Source organism: Parus major, chromosome 2 (assembly GCF_001522545.3).
Source record: "Parus major isolate Abel chromosome 2, Parus_major1.1, whole genome shotgun sequence".
Lineage (NCBI taxonomy): Eukaryota > Metazoa > Chordata > Aves > Passeriformes > Paridae > Parus > Parus major.
In genome coordinates, this window is record NC_031769.1 from 143,854,738 (window position 1) to 143,872,316 (window position 17,579).

General features: G+C 36.6%; 1 protein-coding gene across 5 annotated transcripts in view; it reads right to left on the reverse strand.

Annotated features, from left to right (window-relative positions):
* The window catches only part of ZFAT (zinc finger and AT-hook domain containing), a 102,506-nt gene that overhangs the window by 45,521 nt on the left and 39,406 nt on the right, over positions 1–17,579 (reverse strand). For all 5 annotated transcript variants that reach the window (XR_004496263.1, XR_004496264.1, XM_015617851.3 and 2 more), the window contains exons 2-4: positions 17,393–17,563; positions 11,460–11,720; positions 2,052–2,225 (exon numbers count right to left, since the gene is read on the reverse strand). Coding sequence is in view for 3 of the 5 variants with exons in the window: in XM_015617850.2 (XP_015473336.1) it covers positions 2,052–2,225; positions 11,460–11,720; positions 17,393–17,563 (606 nt within the window). In the remaining 2 variants the exon portion in view is untranslated. The remainder of the gene's footprint in view (positions 1–2,051; positions 2,226–11,459; positions 11,721–17,392; positions 17,564–17,579) is intronic.

Consider the following 17,579-nt stretch of genomic DNA (forward strand, 5'->3'; position numbering starts at 1 on the left):
TAGAGGCAGAATTGACTTTAGTTTACTAGACTTTATTTATGCCTCCTGCTTTCCTCTTTTCAGTCAATATCACCTAAGTAAATCTGCCTTCAGAAGAATAAGATTTGAGTTCTTCATGACATTCTGACAGCAGCTTCTACAGATAAGCATTACCCAGTGAACCTCATCTCTGGCTCAAACTCAGAGATGGCCTCCAGTCTCTTACAGTCTGTCCCTTAGAAAAGCAAGCTGTCCTTCACTACAGAGTTCCCCAATACTTATCAACAGTCTGAAAGGTAATAGAATTATTAGGAATGAATCAGAAATAAACCAGGAAAGAACATCAACCTGATTCTATTAATTCAACTGAATTCTGCAAACATCCTAAAGCTTCAAGTATGGATCACAGAAAAGGATAAAGAAGAATCAGAAAACAATAAAAAGACAAAATCAGAAGTGTTTTGTTTGGGAAAGGGATACAGAATTCAGAGACCTCCAGCTTGGAAAAGAGGTAACTGAAAGTGAAGTATCAGAAAAAACTCTGTAATTAGCAATACTGCAGAAAAAAAATGTGTGAACAATCATTATCTCACAACCCACAAAAAACTTAAAACAAAATAAAGGAATATGCACTTTCACCCCACATGTAATAAAGGTATGGAACAATTACTGTATAATGTCACAGAGACTGAAAATATAAATGCATGCAAGATGGGATTTAGACAAATTAATTTATATGCATTAAATATGATACTCCAGATTCAGCTCAACAACTGTTAGAATCCATGAGATTTTACACAATTAGTGTCTTTTTTCTTTCCTATAGAGATACTGCAAGCTGCCTTTAGACCAACATTTTTTTGTTTTAAGAAAGACTTTAGCTGAAGTTTAAGTATAAAAAAATCTTCATAATGTAGGTACTCTGGCCTGTAAAGTTAAAATAACGTGCTGTGGGTATGAAGTGAATATTTGTTTCTTGCAATCTCTTTCTGAAGGAATGTGTTTTTCCAGCTTCCACAATATCCTGTGAAATGTTCTCTAAATGTGCATGATCCGTAGAAAGACAGCTCTGAAAGTCAAATCATCAGAAACCAACCCTACCCATAATCCCAAAGCTCTCCCTGCAAACCTACCTCTAACTCTCAAAATCAAGCTAAAAAAAAAGCAAAAGGAGAATTTAATATTTGTGTAGGTTAGGTCACCCTGATGTTGAACACATTTTAATTTACACAAAAATAGAAACCCAGACCTGTGTATAGGAGGATGAAGATTTTCCCTTTCACTAGAGCTGGACATTAGATTGGCTGAGCTAAATCAATCTGTAAACCCACGATAACATAAACACCTGCTCACATTCAGAGAGAAAAGGTTTCATTTCCCTAACATTGCCTCATTCAACATTTACTTTATGTCAGCATAAGGACAGCATCTTTTCTCTGGCCGTCCATCAACTACACATTGGTGATGCCTGAAAAGTACCAGTACAGGAGTTTATGACAAGGGTTAGAGAGGGAATCTGCCTAAATTCGACACCGTATCTGTCCTTCTGCAAATACATTATTAATTTTCTAGTGTGCTTTACTACAGAAGTGCATCAACAGGCACAATGATCCAAAGGACAGAAAGTTGGGGTTGGAGAACAGCATTTGCTTGTGGCAGCAGTCTGTTCTTATTCACTGAAGAGGGTGGTAAGGCATTGAAAAGTTTGCTCAGAGAACTTGTGGATGCCCCATCCCTGGAAGTGTTCAAAGCCAGGTTGGATGGGGCTTTGAGCAGTCTGGTCTAGTGGAAGGTGTCCCTGATCACAGCAGACAGGTTGGAATTAGATGACCTTTAAGTAATTGTGGTTAACTACAGCCAGGTCCAGCATTTCTTGTACCTATGTAGAAATGTGACTGAAGCTCTACAATTAGCTGCTAGATGTGGAGACTCTGCATCAAGATAATCAAATAAGGATAAATATTTTTCATACACTAAATATTCTAAGGAATTTGGTCTTAGACCAATGAATGTTTTATACAGTGTCAGCATAATTTAAAAAAAAATATTATATAATTGGTGATTTTGATTACCTGGAATAGTTTCATGGGCTGTCAAAACAACACTTATAATAGGATTTTTAGCTCCTGAAACCTGTTCAGTCTCCTTAGCTGATGCTGTTTTCTCTGTTTTCTGAACTCTGGGCCTCTTGGGAGTTTTTTCTCGCTCATCTTCCTTCCTGTCAAGGTCAACGTCAGAATCATTACCTAAAGAGCAAACATCAAAAAGAAGGTAACTATGTACAAAAGCAATGCAGGTAACAGTCACTAACACTGCAAGAACAAATGGGGAGAAAATTTATGCTACAGTAGAAAGAAAGACATTATCAAAACAAGATGTGCTGCATGATCCCTAAAGGGGAACTTTTTTCCCCTCAATTAAAAACCAGCATGGTAATTATACAAAAGAGAATATGAAAGAAAAAAAAAAAAATTTAAAAAATGAACTCTCAGAAACATGTGTTTCTAAATTCATTCACATTATTGTGGGTTTTTGTGAAAATGCTACAAACTTTGTCAAAGTTCTCATGATTTTGCAATTAATGAACAATTAATTTTTCTCTTCTCCATATTTAATTTTTCTGACAATCTTAGGATTCTTTTTAGTACTGGTTGCATTATCAATCTTATTTAATGAAAAGATTTTTGACAATCTCTTTGGATTTGACCTTCTTCCTCTCCTGTTATTATAAAACAGTAGCCACAAACACAATTTTCTTTTATTGGTGATTCAAGAATAATTAGATTCAAAACAGTTCTTTGGTTCAACCTAACTCCTGACATGAAACTCCTCATTTTGAAGGCCTGCACTTCCAAATCATTCCCTCTTGCTGCTCAGAATGTCTTCAACCTCTTGTATTGGATACGTTTTCAACCTGATAACCAGAAACCCATACAACAGTTGTATACAAAACACTCTTCTGAGATAAAAATGAATAGCCAGTAATCAGCTGATTTCTTTCTCAAAGCAAATAAGGAATTCCTTTACTGAAATTCTAAAAAATAAAAAAAAGTAAAAAACAAACAAAAAACCCCAGTGTCTTTATAGATAAATAAGTAGCAGCATAGATTAAAAAAGAAAGAACTCTTAAGTTTGTACCAATAAAATTTCTTATATTAGATGCAGTACTTGAGGTAGAAGATGCAGACAAGAAAAACCAAAGTTAGAAAATTATGGCATTATGCAGATGTTCCAGAGGCAATGAACAAGGAAAGAAGAAACTAATGGAAGAAAATTATAAGCAAATCCAGTGAATTTTTCTTTTTTTTTTTTTCTCTCAATCTACGTCAGTTTATTCAATCTCCAGAGTAAGTAATTCCATGTATATAAAAAATATGCTGAAGCTGCTGTAATGAGATAGGGAAACAAAATAAAAATAAAAAACACTAAGAGCAAAGCTGTAGTGTGTCCAGACTTGTTTCTGACATTCAAACAGCAGAAGTGAAAAGATGTACAGCATGGAAGTGGCTGTTTTAATTCCAGTAATATTTTGTAAATATTCAGCTGAGATTGAAACAAAGACTCTCTGTGGCCTGACTGTAATGGAACAAAGGTTTAAAGTGTCCTGACTGTTCCTTAGAAAAATGAAGGACACAAACAGAAGCTACAGCAGCACGGGTAGGGCTGATCACATAACCTGTATAAACCACAATTTCTTTATTAGACACAGAACCAGAAAGAAACAAGGTGTGCAGGAAGAAGTTTAGCTTTCTCAGGCATCCTGAGGCAGAAATCTGTAGGCTGACAACAGGCAGTGATTTAACACTAAATTGTAAACCCGGAATTCATATTTAGACTCTCCAGAATGAGGAACAAACACAAAAACACCTGAATTCAAACACAGCCATGATTCTGCTCAGCTTCCAGCTCCACTGCCTGGAGAGCCCCCAGCCTTCCAGCACCTACTAATGATTTCTTCAATTTCATTACAAAAATTCCTTGATCTATGCCTCTTATCAACTAGGTTTTTCTCTGTGGACTTCTATGATTTTGGAAAATATTGCTGCTTTATATGTATAAAGAGCTTCACAATGTCCCCATTTAACTTCCTAATATAGCTGTAAATTATTCATTTATACTAAAAGCACATAGTTCTAACACTGATATTTTCCTGCAATACTTGAAAGGGATATTTGAAGATAAAGAAAAATCCCTTTCAAACAGAACCTGCTTGTGCAGTGGTTTCTTCTGGTGTTTTGAGCAGAGGTGGAAGGGAACAGTTGGACTCTATCTTAGAGGTCTTTTCCAACCTTATTTATTCTATGAAACAAAGACATATTTTCACATTTTCTTCATCAAACAGCCTCTGATAGTTTATTAGCAAGAATAAAATTAATCATCACAGATTTCTCAGCAGGACCAGGCTACCAACACAAGAAAGTCTTTTCATAAAGAATCAGATAACACAGAATCAACTGAGTTGGAAAGGACCCACAAGGTTCATGGAGTCCAACTCCTGGTCTTGCACAGGACCATTCCCAACAGCCACACCATGTGCCTGAGAATGTAATCTGCTTAGTGAATTGCTTCCCTGAGGGTGCTTCACATGCTGGGTTAATTACTCTGCTTTTGCTCAGTGGGCAGTAAGCAAAACTGAAAAGCATTCGAAAAAAGCCCCAAAAGATTTTATATACCTATGGACAAAATGTGCTTTAGTTAGAAGAAATACAGAACCATATATTGTAATGAAAACTCTAATGAGGAGAACAGAAATTTCTCCACTTTGCATGGGATCATGTAATTCCTAGTAGTTATATGAATAGAACCCAAGTACCTTACTCCTAAACTCCCTTCAACCATTAGAAAGATTCTAACCATTCATCACTTTTATGAGGAAGTGGTTGAAGATAAATAACAAAACCATGCATTACCTTTTCACTTTAATATGCAACTCTACTACCTTTTGAGTATTGGAATTCTACTAAAAAAAGGAGAACAACAGATTTGAGTTTGGTTGTGATCCATGTTAGTGAATAACTATGACCACAGTAATAAGCCAACAGATGTTTCACAGTGCTCTTCTTTCCTGACGTGCCTCTGCCAGGCAGATCAGTTTGGCAGTTCTTTCAGTCCAACCAAGGGTCAAGGTGAAGAGATGTATTACAATAAATACTGCTGACTGTCTCCCTGCTTTCAAAACAGACCACAAATACTATTTTAAAAGACTTAAGAACAACATGCAGAATTGTTATAGAAAAATATTTCTTTGTTAAAATGGTGCTGTTTCATACGCATAGAATATTTGTGCATGTAGGCTAAGGACTAAAAGTTATGCCCATACAAAAAAAATTTCATACAAAACCCAAAGCTGGTAAGTTCTTCAAACAAAGAACTGGATCTCAACTTTCTCAGTATGAGCTGAGAAGACCCAGCCCCTAACAGGAGAACTACATTCAGTATGAGCAAAGGTATGAGGAAGCTACTGAGTGCTGTGCAAACTCAGTTAACACAAAAAAAGCCCACACATAGATTAGCAAGAAACAGCAGTGAGAAAACTCCACTGATTTACTGATCATACATCTGCTATTAGTGCTAAGGATCTGTAGGAACATTCTCACCCCCACATGATACTTGATCAAAACCCAAAATCATCTCTCTACAGTGATCTAATTCTGATACTGAAACATTAAAATGTATTCACTAATTTGATGCCTGTCGATGGCAGTAGCCCCATTCTATGCCTCTGTGAGTGGAAGAAACATCTTCCAGAAACAATTTGTTGATAAGAAGCTGGGGTGCACACATTGCCAACGATTTTTGCTACAAAGAACTATTTTGTGGTCTGTGTGTAACCTGACCACAAAAAAATCCTTCAAACCAAGGCTCCCTATCAAATCACCAAATGAACAAACACCTTAACTCTCAATGACAGCTGCTTTGTTCCTGAATTCTCTATGCACCAAAACAAATCCTGAAGTGGAAGGTGTGCTTTAGGAAAGGATTAAGAGGGAGAAGAGTACATTTTAATAAAAAAGAGCTTCAATTTTGACCATAAGGCTTAAACAGCCTTTCTATAGTATGTGGCCATCTCATCAGTGTTTAGCTGCCTTCCTGGAAAAAATTCTTTCACTGTTCAGATCATGGATTAGAGTGTCAAATAAATGCTTTGTCCATCTCAACTAGGCGAGTTCTGCTGTCTAATAACTACCACCAGTTATAAAGGAACAGCCTTGGATGATTTTAGGATAATTTATGAGAAAATGGAGTATATGCCACTTGAATAGCTAAACTGCATTTCTCCAGGCAGTAAAAGCCTTTGCTTGCTCCTGAAGAGGTTTGTTTAGACAAACTGTTTCACTCTGCACGTCCCTTGCTAAGCAGTCAGCTCAGCACTTTGTCAGCTGGCACCTGGATCCAACAGACGGATGAAGTGACCTCCCCTCCCCAGTGTCAGGTGTTATGAGCAGCAGCTTGTGTTTGTGCAAGAAACACAACACTGAGCTGCTTCTAACACCATTAAGAATTGGCCACATTTGGTCTGCTGATCAGCAAAGCTACTGCCAGCTCTGAATTAATCAGGGCTTCCAGAGTCCCATCGAACTGCATCGTTCATCTGTCCCATGATCCTGCTGGAGTCATTAATCGAAGGGACTGCTCTCAGCGTTTCTACTTGGATGTACAACATTTTGCAGGCATAGCTACACAGCCTTAATTGGCATGTTTTTAAACTACTCTTCATTCAAATTACTGCTTTTTAACCTTTAAAAAGTGATATTTCATAGCAGCAGGAGAGCAGATTGGAAAAAAGAAAGTGAACTGGCCATTTAAAATAAACACAGGCAATTGTTTCTCCTCAACAGAATGACATTCTACTTGCAGGAAGAATTCATTTAAATTAGAATCCAGCTGATGGTAAAACCATTTTAAACTAAGGCCAAAAGTGACATCTTTAAGATATATGTAGGCTCCCACTTCAGTAGGATTGAATGTTTCACTCCAGAGAAGGGACTGTAATCTGTCTTCCACCTAAATGCCATTCCCTGGCCATTAAATGTCCTCTCTTGTATCCTGCCAGCCAGATCCAAATCATTAGCCAGAACTGTTAATTTTGTTAAACCAAAAATTAACAGAAATAGGTATACACACAGTTTTGCTTACAAAAGAGCAATTTGCTTAGGCAAATAAGCCCTCTATGAAAAAATATATTTACTAAGCATGTACACAGGGAAATGCAACAGACTTTTTTTTTAACCTGTTTTGCACTGGCTTTGTGCGGCCATGGTTTGGTAGCAGGGGGCTACAGTTTGGCTTTACTCATGGAGATTTGGGTTTATTCCTCATTATCCTCTGATTTGATTGGTAATAAATTAATTGCCCCAGGTTGTGTCTGTTTTTCCTGTGATGGTAACTGGTGAGTGATTTCTCCCCACAAGACTTTTGGTTTTTTTCCTTTTTCCAGTCCAGCTGAGGAGCTGCTTTCTGGGAATTCTGGAGCTGAAAAAAAACTCTTTTATTTTTTAATTTTTATTTATTTTATTTTTTAATTGCTGTTTTAGTGAATAGGCCCACAAGGTGAAAGCAATCATTATAGTTCAGAGGATCAAATTAGATGCACAAAGGATGTCAGTAACCAGTAAGGCCTGGTGACTCTGGAAAGAGCAGCAGAACTATCAATGAGTCAATGATCTCAGAGATCAATGCAGATCACTAATTACAGAAGCAAGGAACAGCAGAGGCCCACTGCATCCACCAGTTATTCCTCTGAGCAATACATGTGCAATTTCAATGAAGTTTCAACTCTAGCTTCAACTAGCATTTTCTAGTGATTTATTTATTTTAAATGTCCGTTATGTTAGGCATTTCAACACTTTTCTTGTCGACCTATAAAAGACAGCAAAACATTTTATTACTTGGAAAGTTCTATGAATATTTGAGCTCCAGTTCAAAAGATGTATTAGATTTCTCTGAATACACACTATTACACAGAACAACTATAAATACATATATTTTCAATGTTTTCATACTTAGCATATTGTAGCAATAGCCAAAACATTATTTTGGTCACAAGTGTGAAACACTGTGTCATATGAGCTGCTATGAAGAAAGTTAACTTCATCACAGTCAGCCACAGTGTAAAGTGAAAACGTGATTATTAATCAGATCCCCATAGAGTGCTAAGCTTTGCAAGAAATTAAAAGCATGAGAAAGTGGTATAAATTTTAAAAGTATAGAAAGTCTCAGAAGCATTAAAAAAAAAAACAGATAAAAGTTATTTCAAGTTGGAAAATACATGGATAAAAGAAAAAAAACCCCAACCTTTATAGAATAGGTAAAATGTCAAGTACTAAGTGAGAAGAACCTGCAGCCAAAGCTCCTTGTGAATTTTAGCCATCTATTTTGAACTGTCTCTGACATGCAGAAGCAGATATATTTCTGAAAGATTCTAAGACTTTCAATAAAATCTTCCATCCAGCTCTAAGAAAACTGGCAACAGTGGATTCAAGAAAAAAAAAATACTGATAAAATGATGGGTTCTAAATTAACTCTTGGAGTAGAAGAAAGATCTGTCTGTGTTTCCAAATACTTCCCTGAAAACCTAAGTTTAGTAGTAAGCAGGAGTCAGAAAAATCAACCATAATATAAAGGAAACATGAAGAAAAGAGCAGAACAGCAAAAAACCACCTTATGCCATGGTACTAATCAGGGGAGCTCTGCAGAGGGATCTGGACAGGCTGGATCAATTGACTGAGGCCAACTGCATGAGGTTCAATAAGGCAAAGTGCCAGGTCCTGCCCTTGGATCACTGCTCCATTCTGTGCTCCAGGCTGCAGGGCAGAGGGCTGGAAAACTGCTGGGCAGAAAAGGACCTGGAATTGTTGTGGGTCAACACTGACTGAACATGAGCCAGCATGTGCCCAGGTGGGCAAGAAGGCAAATGGCACCTTGGCTTGTATCCAAATTCATGTTGTCAGCAGGACCAGGACAAGGACTGTACCCCTGTACTCAGTACTGGTGATGTCACACCTCAATCCTGTGCTCAGTTTTGGGCCCCTCAGTACAAGAAGGATATTGAGGGGCTGGAGCAGGTCCAGAGATGGGCAATGAATCTGGGAAAGGGTCTGGAGCACAAGTCTGAGGAGCAGCTGAGGGAGCTGGGGGTGTTCATGCTGGAGAAAAGGAGGGTCAGGGGGGGACCTTATCACTCTCTACAACTCCCTGAAAGGAGGCTGGAGACAGATGGGGATCAGCCTCTTCTCCAGTAACAAGTGACAGGATGAGAGGAAATGGTGGTGCCAAAGGAGTTTAGACTGGATATTAGGAAAATTTTTTAACTGAAAAAGAACTACCATCAGAACAGGCTATGCAAGGAAGGGGCAGACTCAGCATCCCTGCAAATGTTCACAAGGTCTGTGGATGTGACACTTGGGGACATGGTTTAGTGGTAAACATGGTCATGCTGAGTTTACAGCTGGACTCAATGACCTTGGATGTCTTTTCCAAACATACTGATTCTGTGATAATGCAAAAGTTTATGAGGAATATTATAGAGACCCCTAAGCAGACAACATCCTGTTCTTGCCTGTTCTACAGTTTTGAGGTACTGACTGTATTCACACATTCTTAGAGGAAAATAATAATGAACATGCTACGTTCATCTACGTATTCAGAAACTGAAAAGTTGTCTCACACAGTTCATATGGTAAAGGCAGAAGTGAAAAGTTTTCCTGTGACGGGACAGCAATCAGTAGACAGCTGAAGAGTGAATTTCCTAGATGTATTCCAAGGAAGAATTATGTCTTCAGGATAAAACCAGACCCCAATACCTTCAAAGTTTGCAGACAAGATAGAAAGCTTTAAAAAACTGGAACCCCCTGTTTTGGTGACCCCCAAGTCATTTGTTGCTTGACTGTTTGACTTGGCTTGACTGTTTTGCTTTTACCAGGGAATAAGCAAAAAATGTTTCATCTGCCCAAAACTGAGGCTATTTTCTTTATGAAGAAGTTAAAATATGAGCAATTTAGTCTGGAAAATTTGCCAGTGTGTTTTGTAGAGGAACCAATGAAGATAAGATTTAGGAGCTCTAATGAGGTAACAGGTCAAGAACAGGTAATTTGAATTTATACTTTGACTTGAGAGTTTTCTTCAAAAGGACATTAGAAAAGGCAACATTTCTAAAATTATGCAAATATGAACACAGGATCTAGTATAAACAGCAGAGGGCATGGACACTTGGGATGTCAGAGGTGAGACAGCTGGAGTAACTGTCATTTTTGTGTATTTAAAAAATTATTTCACTGATGACAATAAAATATAACCAGATACTTTACCAAAGCAAGAGTTTCTCTGCTCTATCAACATATTCTAACCTTATTTTAATTAAGCTTTGCCACAGAAGTTAAACTCTACATATCAATGAAAATAAAATAGTCATACTAGTTGTGTATAATTGTGACAGACTGGAAAGAGTAACAGAAAACTTGAAAAAAAATCAATGGCAAATTTTGTCTACAGGCAAAATCCACAATATCATACTGAGCAACTGTAGTAAAAGCAAAACCTGAATTTTACCATCAACACAAAACTCACAAAAAGTTAAGGTAATTTGGACTAAGTCATTGCTTTGTATGCATGGGACATTCACCTCAGGGAAAATTTAAACAGGTAGGTAGAGGAGATGATTACTGTATGTCCCTTCAACTACTCCATTCTGAATGAATGTTTACTGTTGTCTTTTTAAATGGATTGGGGTTCAATGCCCCAGGCCAATGAAGGTTTAAGAAACCATTCAGACAATGCCCTTAGCAGCAGCTTTAACTGCTGGTCAGCCCTGAATTGGTCAGGCAGTGAGGTGGGATGGTCATTGTAGGTTCCTTACAGCTGAAAATTACTTCATTCTGCTGTGTTCTATACTAAAAATTTGAGAGGTTGAATATATCCAAATCAATATTAAAGCTAAATTTAAACACTGGACTCTCCTATGCCAAAGACAATAAAGCTTTGTTTGAGGTTTTTAGTGTTTAACTGTGTTTAATAGTGTTTAATACTATTATTTATACAGTCAAAGAAAATAAGAGTACAGTAAAAGAAGCCATCCAGAAAAGCAAACTCTATCAAGAGAAGAGAACAGAATTCAGATTTCCCAAGTCACAGGACAGAAACACCTGTACAGGACCATCATTCCTCACCTACATGTGATACTCACCTGCATGGCCTATACCACTTCTCACTGAAAAGCTACAATCCACTTTGTGAGAAACAGAACAGTTGCTAATGCAAAACAAGAATTTCAGGGAGTTGTAAGACAATCATTACTGTAATAAACAGTTTGATCACTTTGAAAGAAGTTTAAATACCTCTCCTAAGATCAATTTTGCTTTTTTGTTTTACAAGGAACAGACAACTCCACTCCATTTAAAGCCAGCACTGGGGATTCCAAGCCAGGTCTCATGGTGGGAACACCATGGTATTTTTTCAAGTATTTTTGCTGGATGTTTTCTTACCTCCATCTCCTTCTTCTTCTCCTTCATTCAGAACAATAATGCAGATGTGCTTGGTCAGCTGACGCGTGTTGGAGAATTTCCGATTGCATTTCCTGCATTCCAGGCTGCCTGGTGAGACTTCAGTCGGTTCCAGGCCTTCTTCTGTCCCAGCTGGGGTCTCTTTGCTTGGAACAGGATTGTTTTCTGCCACATCTTCATCCACACAAAGCTTCTTAGTGGACCCTTTTGGTCTGCCCCTTTTCCTCTTTGCTACGAGAAGCTCTAGAAAAGCAAATTGAAGTTTAAACTACAGTTAAACCTCACAGCTAATTAGCTAATATCCTTCTGATATTTGAAAAATAGATTCCTTAAATCAAGTTTGAGAGGAGTTATCCCAAAAGCTGAAAAAAAGGTTAGCACCACACAAACTTATTTCAAGCAGTGGTATTTGCTGGCATTTCTGGTAGCTGCAAAGCAATAACATTTGTGTTATTGAGATGTCAAAGTGCCACAGTTTTACTTAATTACACTGCAAGCACTCTTCTGGAGTGCACTATAACTCTATCAGCACATGTATTCTACAAAACTGCTTTGTAGTGTTTCAACACTACAAAAACCCTTTTAATTTAAATAATTGTCAAATTAATTATCCAGGTATTGAGATGTAATCAGAAAAACAGTGTATGTTTAAGAATCAAAATCTCATTGTCATTTTAATATACTGAACTATTACTCCCTAATATTTTCTGTGGTTCTTGATTGTCAGCACTTTCTAGCCAAAAGCTGGCATAAAAATTGTTGGTAACAAATAAATTCCAGAAGTCATGAAGAAAAATGTTTCCTTAATTAAAATCAGAAGCCATCCACAATTCCTAATAAATACAATATAATTTTACATTTCCATATTTCTGTAGAGGAAATATTGATGAAATCCATGACATGCAGTGCACAGAAATGTGTGACAACATAAACTGTATTTTCTGCTCAAGATTTCTCTCATCACTGCTGAATCACAGATACTGATAAATTGAGATTGACAACATAGAAGTCTGAAAAAACACAGAGAGAATATTAAAAAAACCCAAACCACAAAAACTTTTCAAGTACAGGTGGTAAAAGACCTTATTGAATTGGTTGATTTAGAGGATATGGAAAAATAAATGACTTAAAGAATGTTAAAGGAAGATGATGCAGGAGAACAGAAGAAGCTATTCAGCATTTCCCTAAAACATACCAGGCAAACAAAACCCCACATTCAGACACCACAGCTTTGAGTTAACCATGTAATTACTATCAAATGAAATAGAAAGCATTCTGTTTTCTTATATGAGTGACTGAATACCTGTCTGCTTAAATAAATGTAATGAAACTGCCAAAAAACCTTACTATGAATAGAAAAAAGGCAACTGTTTCCCATTATCTTTTTTTTTCAAACCTCCACCAGGGTCCTGAACTTTCACACTACTCTAACAAAAGTAGTTTTGTCAATCATCAACCAAAAGGGAGTGATTTCAGTGCTCTCAAAACTTCTCTTTGCTACCATTCATATTATTTTGATATCCGTCCATCACAGTAATCAGTATCTGAGTTGAAGAAAGTAAAATCCAATTAAAACAAATTATCTTTATTTTAATTTACCAATTAAAACAATTATCTTTACATCAACCCATCAAAAGGCCACAGTTTGCTAACTGTCCAACACAAAGAATACAGATGTGGATGCTTTTCAGACTACGACAAAATAGTTAAATCCAAGGATTGGAAAAATTAATGAAACCACCATATTCTCTGTGTATGATATTCTTTTCATTCCTTTACAATGCAATCATCAGATTACCCAACAAAAAAGAATTAAGAGAAATCAAGTCAAAGAGATGCTTCTTCCCGACTGTTTTAGTGCAAATTTAATAAGAAACAGAACAACACTTTCACATTAAGACAGAAATTGAAACAAAATCTTGCATGCAAGTGGAAATGTGAAAACTGCTCCTTTAGATGGCTGGTGATGGAATCTCTGCTATGGCTTACAAAATTGCAGCTCTTAACACTGACTACTAATGGTGTGGCAAATAAAGAATGTGTAAATCTTATAATGTGAAAATGTGTCCACCAGTAGGAGAATTTACAGCAGTTCATTTAAAAGGTTTAGTGGCAAGAGGCAGGCAGCAACAAACACAGGAACAGGAGGGCTTCCCAGGACTTCTGAGGCTTATCACAGTCATTTTTTTTCCTTGCTTCTTGGTTTCCTTTTTCCAGGACAGAGCTTATCTCAAGCTACTTTGAGTTAACAATGCCAGAATTACATTTTTAATGAGGCACATAACCACAAATTCCAGCTGTCTCTCTACCCAGCCTGCCCCCAGCGAGCTCTTCACACTGCATTATACAAATTCCAGCTCAAACCACCTAAGATCAATAACACACAGTAATTTAATAGCAGAACATTGACATTCATCTGCCAGTACATAACCAAGTTAATCAAATACAGCTTTTTAGAAAACAGAATCTATTTCACTGCTAAAAATAAAGTAGTATTTAAATAAAGTATAAAAATAAAGTAGTGAATAAATAATAAAAAGACCCTATCACTTATTTAGAAGATGCTTAGTGATAAATAGAAGTTTCAAATTGGTCCTTAAAAAGATTTTGAATTAAGATCCTGTTCCCTCAAGAACAACTTAGTTGTTTCTGGGCATTTTGCACTCATTAAAGACTGATGGAAACCAATCTTTATGCTGACTGCTATTGGATGAGCAATGGCAATATCCAGGGAAGACATTCTGTGCTATGCTGTATAATTATCTTCTCAAAGACATAAAAAAGACACTTCTAAAAGAATAATGAAATGAACTGTGTGTCTATTTTTATACTGGTCCTTCATAGCAATTGTTCACATAAGCTTCCCCAAATCAATCTATTTAATACAAAAAGTTTGTCAGAAGTCACAAAACGCTTGTGCAAATGTCACCTCCTGACCATATTTAACAGGTTGATGCATTATGCAACATGAATCCTTCCTCAAATGTCATAAGCTTATGAGCTCACAAATAAAAAGCTTACATTTCATCAGTTACAGCACATGGCTGTATTCAGAATCTTCTGCACACGGTGTCACACAAATGCATGCATGGAAATCTCATCCTCAGCCTTATTCTGTTTCTGTTCTGTGTTTGTATCATGGCACCTGCAACACCTCTGGTCCCTCAAGTGTGAATGCAGGCTCTGGTTACATCCTGTGTTCAGGAAAGGATGAGGCTGATGCACACACCATGGTTTTAAGTGACCTTAATGAGGTAAACTCCTTGAAGGAAAGAAATGATGATACACAGACTCTAACTTTCCTCAAGGTTTCATAACCGACAGAGCCACACATCCCGTAATCCAGATATAGCCCAAAACAAACAACAATCCATCAGGTAATAGCAGTATGGATAGATGAAGCCACTGATGCTGTCCCACAGATCCTCACCAATCTGACTAAGCAGAAGGGAAAGAAAGCTGAGTTTTGACAAGCACTTGGAAGGAAATGGAGACCATTGTGCAGAACTATAATATGCCCTAAGAAAAAGTGGAGTATGAGTGACTACAATTAGCAGGGAAATACCTGTCATTTCCCAAAGACACATGTCACACTCCAGTGCTGGACAAAATGTGACCTGTGCATAGATGTATAACAGCAACATCTCCCTGGTACCCTTGGTAAAAAAAATTAACACTGTCATACCAAAATGTTTAGGACAAATCAACTCTAAACAGATCATAGCTTAATGATGGGAAAGTGGCATGACTAAACAAAATCCAGCAGAGAGTACTGTAAATAAAATAACAGTACAGTAATAAACAAATACTACATGCCTAGCACTCTACTTGTCCCCAGTATTCATAAAATCATTAATTTATTACTCAGGCAGAACAAAGAGCTCCATCAGCAACTCAGCATTCACTCTTATATACCGATTGTGAGGTAGCTATAGTACTTACAAATACTTGTAAGAGAAATTACACTTTCAAAGGACAAAGAGATGTTCATCTACCAGTCACCAACTACTAAAAGTTGTAATTTCTAAGGCTGTCATTCACCAATTACTTCACCATTCAGTGACAATACTGAATTACTACAAAGACTGGTTCACAGAAAAATAATTGTATACTATAAATTTTCTAAGTTCTATTTTATTATAAGATAAAATAGAAGATTTCATTCTGCTATATATTCTAATATAACAGATTCCATTGCAGGAGGGAATAATTGATGCTTTTAAAGAACTCTTTCCAAATCCTACATTCAGCTGTAGAATACCATATTTTTTTTTTAATGGAACACAGGAAACAATTCTGGGACTTCAGAACTCTCTTCTCCTATCAATCTGTATGATGGGAAAGGAGAAATGTTAAAGAATGCCTAGAATGTAACATGGAAACTATGGAAAAATAATTTATCTTGACATTCTTACTGACAGTAGATGGCAAAGAGTTGGGCTACATAACCTGAAAAAGGTAGCACCATATGAGCACATGAGACAAGTAAAAGTACTCACCAAGAATAATGAGAAAAGTAAATTATGAATATATAACTTAAAATGTTGTATTTTACATAAGATTTGCAGAGTTATTTTTCTAAAAGCCATTTATCTCTAATTTCTGTTGCTTTAGATCATAATGGTAATTACAAACTATTCTCATGAATGTACAACACTTACAATCCAAAAGGTGCAGTTACTCCTGACAAAAATTCAAAGAGAAGTTTACAGAAGAGCCTTTTTACTAAAATGAATAAGAATATGACAAATTACCAGTCTCACTGTGCTCAGAAACATATCACAGCATATGTAGTGAAGGGATAACAGGAAACAAAGATCTGAGAAAGGAAAATGCATTCTTCCTGCCCAAGAAATTAATTCTGTGCCACTAAAATAAAATTAGAATGACATTTTGAAACCTGATTAGAAATTTATTAATCATCTTTTGATACATTGGTAATTTTGGGCATTATGTGAAATAATAATCTGGAGAGATTTTTTCCTCACCAGACACCTGAGGAGACAGCAGCTCTAGTGAAATACTGTATGACCATTATTAGAAATATATTCTTATACTGATGAAGTTAATAAAACTACTGAATCACTGCTGGTAAATAAGCAAAGAAACATCACATACATATGTTATCACCAAAAAAATTATTGAATGTATGATATTAGAGGGTGGTTGATCCATAAACACATAATTTTTAAGATCCAGAAATTATAATGATTGAAAAATACTAGTGTTTGTGTTAAATAAGAGGTTTGCCAACAATATAAATCCATTACTCAGTAAGGAAATAAAAGAAGATAAAAGTCTGAATTATTTTGAACCCATTGCTAATATTCCAAAGGATGGCAATTATGATCAGTCAAAAATGGAAAGGAATGAATGTAACTTCTTGCATTGCACAGTACCATTTTTATGTAACTCATTCAACCTCTGATTGCTTTATTTACCAGCATCACTACCAAAACACAGTTATAAATTATGAATTGTGCCACTTCCTTTTTGGAATAGAACTATTGACATTACCTGAATCACAACAAACAAGTCAAATAACTCAAAAAGGACACCTAAGCCTCAAGACACCCTCTCCCCCATGGTGTCCTGATTGCTTTCCACTGCTGTTAGACAATCTTCCCACTGCTATTTCACAGCTCAGATTAAAGCTGTAGGAAGCAAACTTTGCTATAGTTGACATTGAAAATTAATGAATCAATGTCATCATTCCCTAAGACGTGAGTTTATCCACATGTGATCATGTGATCTATTCCATGCTGAATGAGATTTGGGGTGGCAGTTGTACAGTGCTTATTAGAAAAACAAACTATAGAAACACTTCTATACACAATGCAGAGTCATCACACCACAGGTTTTATTACAAAATACGCAACGCTGAAAATGACGTTCCTCTCAATTTATGAATGTACCTTCTCCATCTTTGCTTGTGTTTCTGGGTACTGATAGAGGTTGGAGAGGAATCACAATATCATCCACACTGGTCCCTTCTTCTGTGTGTTTCTCGGAGACATGAGACAACAGCTCGGACTTATTTGGTGAAAATAAGTTACAGAGCTTACACATGAAGATGGAACTGCTCCCTGAAAAAAACAAGTT